This window comes from Poecilia latipinna, unplaced genomic scaffold (assembly GCF_001443285.1).
Source record: "Poecilia latipinna isolate Pla-1442-1.1 unplaced genomic scaffold, P_latipinna-1.0 Scaffold36, whole genome shotgun sequence".
Taxonomy (NCBI): Eukaryota; Metazoa; Chordata; class Actinopteri; order Cyprinodontiformes; family Poeciliidae; genus Poecilia; species Poecilia latipinna.
The window spans coordinates 25,866-35,863 of NW_015112652.1; the positions used below are offsets into that span (position 1 = coordinate 25,866).

General features: G+C 36.3%; 1 protein-coding gene across 1 annotated transcript; it reads left to right on the forward strand.

Annotated features, from left to right (window-relative positions):
* The first annotated feature begins 3,264 nt into the window (after positions 1 to 3,264).
* On the forward strand, positions 3,265 to 8,321 carry LOC106954081 (acidic mammalian chitinase-like). The gene is made up of 12 exons (XM_015043326.1): positions 3,265 to 3,318; positions 3,423 to 3,477; positions 3,556 to 3,585; positions 3,682 to 3,886; positions 4,255 to 4,311; positions 4,425 to 4,590; positions 5,179 to 5,303; positions 5,471 to 5,594; positions 5,685 to 5,867; positions 6,008 to 6,124; positions 7,638 to 7,770; positions 7,858 to 8,321. The coding sequence occupies exons 2-12, from the start codon at positions 3,453 to 3,455 to the stop codon at positions 8,097 to 8,099; spliced, it is 1,407 nt and encodes a 468-aa protein (XP_014898812.1). The 5' UTR covers positions 3,265 to 3,318; positions 3,423 to 3,452; the 3' UTR covers positions 8,100 to 8,321.
* Positions 8,322 to 9,998: the final 1,677 nt, after the last annotated feature.

The following is a 9,998-nucleotide window of genomic DNA, read 5'->3' on the forward strand; positions in this document are numbered from 1 at the left end:
AATTTGGATTTAGAAGTAAATCCAAATTCAAAGAGACTTAAAGCCCTTCTCCACTTCAAGATGCAGAACTCTGATCTGGTTGTGGGTCACTTATTCTCTCAAAATTCTGATGGTATGTTGCTTGTGTAGTGTTTGTCAAGTTCAGAGGACTAGAAAACACTTCACACTTCAGTCATTCACCAATTCACACGCTGATGGTGGCAAGCTACCGGATAGTAGCCACAGCTGCCCTGGGGCACACTGACAGAGCCTCTGACCACCACCACACCGAAGTGACGTGTCTTATCCAAAGACACAACAACAGAGCCAGAAGGAGCCGGGATCGAACTGACAACCCACAGGACGAACTCCCACCATCGCCATCATCGTCCCTCATCTCACAATCTGTCCTCGTGATGTTGATGAGGAGATTCTGTCAAAGTACAACAATGACTATTTCCATAGATCGTCCTTATATCTCCTTTCAGTTTGTGAGCAAGTGACTGTTTCTTCTACCAGAATCTTAACTCATTCTTGGTCCTTATGAAGACATGTTCCTGTGTTATGATCAGCAATAATCTTTAGTTATTGCTTTGTTGCCTGGAAGCTTAACTTGTTTCCCCATTTTGCCCAATCCGGAGTTCCTCTTTTCTGGTTCTGCCCTCTTTTCCCTTGTCTGTGCATCACGCTAGAACTGGTAGGCAAATCTTTGAAAGATCTCGCGGTTGCCTTCCTGTTACGCCGAGGTGCATGAACCCTAACATCAAATAAACTTCCTCTTTATGCTCATGTTATAGCTTATCATAACCTGTTTTTACTGTCTGTCCCATTGCCACATACCTCTCTGTCACAAACAGCTTCTCCTTTTCACTCACTGCACTTCTTGGTAATCTTCTGTCCCAGTTTTACCAGTGTAATATACTTTAAATCTTTACGATCAAATCATTATTAAAATCACAAAGACTTACTTCAAATCACTGTTCAGGATTATTCAATATTGATATTTGCAATAATTAACACCCCAAAGGTATCAAAAATCATCTTCCTATTAAATGCTCATAATTTTAACTTGCCCATAATGTAGCACACATAGCTTAAATCATTTTTACATCATTACAATTTTCTGAAAATCACATATTCTTACGATAAGGTACAGAAAGAAAATTATCAAAACAAGATTCACTTGGAACCAAATAGCTAAGAAAATTATTGAAGTCTTATTCTGCTAGTTTTGGAAATTTCTTTGTATTATAAATCTTTAAAGGTTTATTTCTACGTCTAATCAGGGACTGATTCTTCAATTAGTCTTTGACTTGAAGGCCTGTAGACGGGATAACTTTCTTTTAAACTTAACATAGTTTTATGTCTTTTTGATGCTCAAATAAATGTAGAAATCTAAATATGCAAGCCCTAATTCTCTAAACTTCATTCTTTCACTGTTACGATGGAATCAGCAACCCTGGATAAATGAGATGATTTCACAATATATTGAAAACCTGCATGCCTCGATGCTCTGTGGCGTTGCTGCTGTTATTAATTAATTTCCCCACTGTGGCACAATAAAGGATAAAGCTATTTATGTTGCATTTCTAATAGTTACCTGAGCCAAACGTTGCAGCGATCCTTGTTGCCAAGCATTGGCTTTGGCATTTATTAATAGTTATTCATTACAAAGTCAAACCTTTTCTTGCAAAACATTATGATGATCTAAGTTAATTTGCTACTTCTTAAAAATCCAGTCAAACTGGGCAAGAAAAGAAAAAGGCACAACCCCCAATTCTGATTCTGTCATGTATTAACTTGTGAAACTGGACCTGACAACTCTTCTGTGTGACATCATCTTAGCGCTACAAGGACATCTTATCAATGCACATTGATATATCTATGCAGCTGTCACTCTGAGCTACATTTAGTTCTAACAGCTGCGTCCCTCTGATCACAGAAATGACAAACAATCTCAAAAACATCATTCTAAATGGGTGTTTTTCCCAAGTTATTTGCATTTCACAAGTAGGTAAAGAGTGATAAAATAAATAAAAATCTACACACCGTTATATTTTTGACAAGTAATGTGTTTACTGAAAGCTTTTATTTTGTTCTACAAATATGAATTTTAAAACTTTGTGTTCAGTCCATCAGTTTTTACCGTATTTTACTGAGATACTTCATGCTTTATTGATGTTAGAATACAGACAATATAAAATAGAATGAAAAATAATTAAAGAAAATCAACTGCATTTGCAATAATATCAAATGGTAAATGGTCTGTACATGCACAGCACTTTACCAAGTTCAGAGGACCCCAACTGCTGAACACGATGCATTCATTGATTCAAACATTCACACACTGGTGGTGGCAGGCTACTGGATTGTAGCCACAGCTATCTTGGGCCCAGTCTGAAAGAAGCACCTGGTGATTTAACACTTTGCAAAAACCATGACATAGAAAATAACTGGTAACTCTGGTAAATATTGTCTCCATATTATTTACATGATTTCTTCAGTTTATTTCTAAAGATTACATACAATCTTACTAAAACTAGGATGCACCGACTGGAGTTTTCTGACCATTCGCCAATCTTTAAAAAGTCTGACCTGCCGATTACAGTTTTGACCTATACCAATTTTTATTTTATTTTTTTGTCTAAAATGTCACTAAATGTAGCAAGAAAGTAGTTGCGTTGGTAGTGAGGTGAATATTGATAATTGCAAACATGCAGACATGACCCGGTGGGCCGGTCTGTCGGTCTCTCAATTGAGAGGACAGAGGTTCGAGATTTACACCTTTGCAAACTGAACACAATTTGTAAACAGAAATATTTATCAAATTCATCCAGTTATTTAATCTCAATCAGTTACATATAGTTCAATTTTATCTTAGTTATAGTACCTAATTTTCAAATATGTTTTATCATTCCCAGTAATGTTTCTTTTGAATGCAATTATCAACAATTTGCATGGATAGTGAAGCTAATTGTCTTTAAGCATTAAGACAAAATGGCTTTGTGTGATGCACAGAAAACCAAAGGTCACTTTACAGAGTGATAGTCATGTGCCATAAAGTTGGAAAACAATTTATCAGCTCCTGTGTACAAGAACAAATTTGCAGTCTCATAAAACCACAGTTGAGAAGTTAGCACTTCCTTCTCATGTACATTTATCGGCTAATAAAACACAAACAGGGAACAATCACCAGCTCATCTCCGGCCAAACAAAACCAAAATCTGATGTTGACTCAGCCAGTGACTCACTCATGTGGACTTTGTTCCTTACTAATTTCTTCTATAAAAGGGAGAACAGTGGGAGCAGCCAGACGTAGAGCAAGCCACCGGAGAAAAGGTACCAATGACACTTTCATCCAACTCTTCGACTGTGCAAACCTTTGTGGTTGACTTCCAAAACCTCCAGTGTAATCTTTTTTTATGATTTGTTCTTTTAAACAGTGCAGAATATTCTGAAGAAAAGGCTTCATCATGGCTCGACTGACCATCCTGGCTGGTAGGTGAATTATTTTGTCTTTTAATATGTTCCAAGAGCTGTTAAGAAAAAAAAAAATTAATTAAACTTTTTTTTCAGGATTGGCACTTCTGATGTGTCTTCAGACTGGTAGGAATTATATATTTTTTTTTATTCTGGAATTTCCAATTAAGTCACAGTTTAAATATAAACCTACTAATGATCCTTTTTTTTCTTTTATTATAGTTTATTCCACCAAACTGGTGTGCTACTTTACCAACTGGTCCCAGTACAGACCAGGGGGTGGAAAATTCACCCCTGACAACGTAGATCCAAACCTCTGTACGCACCTCATCTACGCCTTCTCCATCATCAGCTCCTCCAATGAGCTGGCTACGTTTGAGAGGAACGATGATGTTATGTACAAATCCTTCAATGCGCTGAAGAACAGGTGAGCTTAGTATCACTTCAGCTTCCCAATAAACTATTAAAACAAAGCTGTTTGAATGCATTCTTGTAATGCACTGCATGAAAAACTTACAAGAATTTTAAGCATTTGAGGTTCGGAAAAATCATTGTGAACTTTACATGAGCACAAACAGCCTGGTGGAAATGACACATGATAATAAAAACATTTAGAATAAAAAAAAAATCTCTTTTATTAACTTTAGTATTTGAATTGTTTTAAACTGTACGTTTTCTTTCCAGATATTTTGTTTATTCTATTTTAACACATAACTTGAACTGCCAGAACTCTGTCGGATTGCTTTCCTTTCAACATGTATAAGTGATGAATATATTTCTACGTCTTCACAACAGAAACCCTCAGCTGAAAACCCTGCTGGCTGTCGGTGGGTGGAACTTTGGAACCACACAGTGAGTCTGCAAAATATAACAGCTTCCAAACATACGCTTTTTAATGAATTCCTTTATGGATCATTAAAAAACGTTTTAACTGAAAAACCACTAACCTATGTGAATATTAACAGATTCAGCCTCATGGTCTCGTCTCCGGCCAACCGTCAGGTGTTAATCCAGCCTTCGATCAGATTTCTGAGACAACATGGCTTTGATGGACTAGATCTGGACTGGGAGTACCCGGGATCACGAGGAAGCCCACCAGAGGACAAGCAAAGGTTCACGTTGCTCTGCCAGGTTAGGATATTCTGATGCATTGATCCGAATTCAGTGGCTGATTTCACTTCTCCAATTTTTGTAACTATTAATGATTTTATGCATTTAAACCAGGAGAAAAGCCTTTTCTCATTTGTGAGTGTATGGCCTCTGCACAAGGTTTTAGAACCAGGACAAAATTATATTGGAGTGGGTGTTATAAACTGCTTTCAGAACTTGCCGAACTCTGTTTGTATCCCTAAATAACGTGAAAGCACACACGCTTTGTTCCATTGAGTCTTCCCATTATTAGATAAATATCCTACTTTCTGACTCTTTCAGATAAAAGACATATTGCTTCCTCTAACTTAAGTGTTCTGTACCTCACAGACATTTGAAATGGGTCATTTGAGTCTAGCTCTTTTAGTCAGTAGCAAGCTTCCACAGCCAAGAGTTTTGTTATCTGCATTATCTGTTCGTGTCTATCGATCTGAAAACGGCTGGCTTTTTGAGTTTCTAGCCAACAGTTTACCAGAGGCTCTGGTTAACAATTGATTTCTCAGAGCATTTCTACGTTTGGATGAAACTCGGGCAGAAGTCTTAACACATACAATGTTATTTTCCATTTAGGAATTACTTGCTGCCTTTGAGAAGGAAGCCACTCAAACCAATCAGCAGAGGCTGCTGCTCACTGCTGCTGTAGCGGCTGGAAAGGGAACTATTGATAAAGGCTATGAGATTGCTACTGTGTCCAAGTGAGTTCATTTGAGTTAAAGCTAAAGACGTTACATCTTTTGAATTAGAAACAGGAACAAAGATTGACAAATTCTTAGTATTTACTGACAGATAAAAGCAAAACTTGTGATGTCAAGTTGCAAAAATATACAATCTGTTGCACTTTTGTATTTTATTCTTACAACAGTTATCTAGACTTTATAAGCGTCATGACCTACGACTTCCATGGAGCCTGGGATTCATTCACTGGCCACAACAGCCCTCTGTACAACAGCTCTGTCATGCATGGTCAACATATCTACTACAATGTTGTAAGTAAAAACATTCAACAAACCCATGCTAGATCCAAGTAAGGTGATATTATTATCTATTTGGTTAAACGTTGTCATTTTTTGCTGCAGGACTTTGCCATGAGATACTGGAGAGACCAAGGAGCTCCGCTAGAAAAGCTGCTGGTTGGTTTTCCCGCATATGGTCGCACATTTCGCACGTCATCAGCAGCTAGTGGTGTTGCAGCACCAGCGAGCGGACCAGGCACTGCTGGGAACTACACCCGGGAAGCAGGAATCTTGTCCTACTATGAGGTAACAATTCAATATAGTGCAAAATCAAACTAAAGAATTTTCTTAGATAAACATAAAGGGATACTCAAAATTAAAAAAAAAAAAAAAGTAAATGCAACAAAATTGGGATGATATTTAGGTTTATCGTCTTGTATCTACAGGTTTGCACTTTCCTTGATGGAGCCACCACTCACTGGATTGAGGAGCAAAAGGTTCCCTATGCAGTCAAAGGCAATCAGTGGGTGGGATTCGACAACAAGCAGAGCTATGCGATCAAGGTAATACGTCATCCTTTGGATACAATAATAGCTACAATACAAATAAGGAAAGAACGCTGCATGTCCCTGTCCATCCCAGTTTATGCAATGACCCTATGAATCAGGACAAATTCTGTGCAGCTATGAAGCCAAAGATCAATCACACATATTTTAATTACCAAAACTGGGCAGAAGATGGCAGTATAGTTACAATAGTCCAAATCTTACCTCTGATGTGACATCAATTCCCATCTATTGGATACATTCGTGTTATTTTTTTATTTTTATTTTTTTTACAACCCTCTGACGAGTAGTTTTTAGTCCTGCTAAACCCCAGATTCCTTTTTTGATTTCATTAAAGAAAGAAAGAAAGAAAGAAAGAAAGAAAGAAAGAAAGAAAGAAAGAAAGAAAGAAAGAAAGAAAGAAAGAAAGAAAGAAAGAAAGATGGACATATCAGATGGACAAAAATCCATCTGATATGAAAGAGAGAAATATATGTTTATATCTTAAGTATGATTATTGAAACCCCAACAAGCAGATTTTTATTTAAAATTTCCAGGAAATTTAATACATTTGTAATGCTATGCACTGTAAGTAGCTTCCCTAGATCTTTTAGGAGAAAAACAGACTAACACCATCACCAATCCTTCAACATATTGCCACTGCATGAGTGACTTTTCTATGTATTCATGTTTTGCTTGAAGCCAAGCTGAGTGTATTTTTTATTTTATTTTTTTTTGCAAAAAATATAGCTACAAGTTATGAAGGTAATGCAGAAAGAATGCCAGGAAAAGGCTTTTTTTTCCATGCAAAAACTAAGTTAGTAAGTAGGAGAGTTGGAGTCCCCCAAGATCCAATTTGCTCTGGTCCAGTTTTCTAAACAAAGTTCTTTGTTTTTTTTTTTTTTTTGTTGTTGTTTGTTTGTTTTTTACCTCTCCTTCTGTCCTGCTTCCTGTTTCTGATGGCAAGATACATTTAGTGGCTCACAGACATAAAAACCCTGACAAAAAAAGGTACATTTTTTACAGTACAGGGCAACATATAGTCATTACTTACTAATTAGAAACTTCTAAACCTTCTTCAATTTAAAAAGAAAAAGGTTTAAATTCACATAAATTTACTTGAAGTGTTGATTTTATTCAGTTTCAGTGCTTCAATGCCTTTGTACCAATATTTTTAAGCTAAAAATTGTAATAAGATAAATGTCTACACAAAATCTAAAGTAATTCAGAAAAATGTAATAAAATAATTGAAGTAATACAGCACTTTGCAATGTTTTCATGTTAATGCATCATGAAAATAAATTCCCAACATAAAAGACCTAGCAAGTCTGCTGATTAGACTTTGACTCGCACACTGCATGTATTCCTTGTTTCTACTTCCTTTATTTAAGAAACATTTCTAAAACACTAAACATTGTCTCCTGACAATATTACTCATTGCACAACTGCATGACACTGTTCTGTTCATGGAGCACCCAGCCAACCTCCTCTCGCCTAAAATATTTAAAACTGTTTTTGTTGTGGTCAACAGGCACAGTATGTGAAAGACAACAACTACGGTGGAGCGTTCGTCTGGGCTGTGGATCTGGATGACTTTTCTGGACAATTCTGTGGTCAGGGAAACTATCCTCTCATTGGATATCTCCGCTCTCAACTGCAGTCAGGTCGGACATCAATCAGTGTCATTATTTCCTCTTCTACGAAGCATTGGTTCGCTTGCCTTAAAAATCGCATGTGTTTTATGTTTCTAGGGAATAGTTCCATCAATACCACAAACCAGCCTGGCGTTCCTACAACCACAGCAGCTCCTGGCATGAAAACAACCAAAACTCCTGCACGTAATTTCTGTTTAGGCAAGACTGATGGTAACTACATCAATGAAAATAATAGACACACCTTCTATCAGTGTGTCGGCGGAATCACCTACACACAGATATGTCCTGCTAATTTGGTTTACAATGCCACGTGCGACTGTTGCGATTATAATAAGTGATTCAGTCAAGCTTTTGTGAATTTAAATGCTGGATGGACAGCGTGAATACAATGTCCTCTCTCACTCTACAGCTGTGTTCTTGGTGTAAAAGTTTAACACCCAAAAGGAGATTTATTTTTTTCATATCTGCTTAGATGTTTCAAATGTACTGAAGTAATTTGTAATGTGTAGAGACATGCATACCAAAACCTTTTAATAAATTTTCCTGTTTTTGCTTCCTCACATTTCGTTGCCATCTTTCTTGTTGCAGTGCAGTACTGCATCATTATTTGACATGTATGCTGAATATAATGAGTATTTGGTGTATATCACATTATTATTTGGAAAGTCAGTTGTTGACAAATCCTAGAATATCAGGGTTTTTTATCCAGTTAATAATGTCAGTGTAATAAGTAAAGTAAGTACATTTTATTTATATAAAATTTATTTATTTATAAGTACATTTTATATTTATTTATCAGACAGCAGTCACAAAGTATTTCACAGTAAAAATACTAAAACAAAAAAAATGGTAAAATGAATTAAAAAGAAACTAAGAAAGAGACATTTATGTCGGCATGTGTATGGTTTTTGCCAACAACAGTATAACAGTCAGAAAATATTCTCAAATGAGAAATTATAGAACAAATTAAAATGGTAAATATACCAGCCAGTATGCATAAGAGTATTAATTAACATTATGTTTTTAAAAATCATGTGACGTCCTTGTGGAACAACAGGATAGTTGTTAGTGGACTGGTAGCATCACTAGATTAGAAGTGATTCTGTATTCAGATGTGGCTTATTGAGCATCAGGTTCCAATCAACAGCTTGTGTAAGAATCTTTTCTCATATTAATTTTAACTATTTAAGAAGACGGTCGCTTCCCTTGATTAATCCCAAAATTTAAGTAATTAATGTAGGTCACATAAATATTAAAGCCATTTGGATTCAGTAATATTCCAAGGCGGTTTTCTGATAATTGGAGATCTATACATCATATTTTTTTTAAACTGAAGGAAATGTCTTTACATTGTTTCACACAAAAAAATTAAGTTCCCAGAATTTTAAACTATTTATTTATTAACTAGGAAGCAATTTCCCTGAAATGTGATCCCTATACTGTATGATGACTGAACATATTGTAAAGATAACAGGAAGAAACATCTTATCTATAGATATAGGTATATCTATGTGGTGTCATTGTATACTAGACAATGTCAGCATTATACTGGATTTCCATCCATTCATCCACCGTCTTTACCTGCTTTTCTGTGCAGCATTGCAGGGAGGCTGGTGCTATTCTCTAGAGGGCATCAGTGGGCAACAGTCAGGGTTCTCCATGCACAGGTCACCAGTTTATCACAGGGCAACACAGAGACACAAACTTGGACTTCTTAATGCCTCAACATAAACTTTGTTTATAGAAGTGCAGTCCCTCTAACGGTCATTCCGCACTCGGCTGTTTTACGCTTTTTTTTTCCTTTTTTAAATCATTCATGTTCATACTAAACTAAGCTAAGCTAAGTCCTTTAATGTCATAATGAAAACTCATTTCTATTAAACAATAATTAAATAAGAATGTGAAACAGAAAATAGGTGACTGCATAAATATACACCTACTTTAAATTGACCTAAATCAACTTGGGTCCTATCAGTTGGTGATAGTAGTGAGTGGAAGAGAGATCACCTGAGTGTCTGAAGTGAATAAAGAAAGACACCTGTGTCCTGAAGGTTCGTCCCCTGGTTAATCAGTATTCCAGGTTACCATTAAAACATGAAGAGTACAGAACACTACAAGCAAAGCAGAGAAAAGGTTACAGAAAAGTATTAGTCAGGGGATGGACACAAAAAAACCTCTAAGGCACTGAACATCCCCTATGTTTAGTTAAGTTCATCAACACCAAATGGAAGAAATTT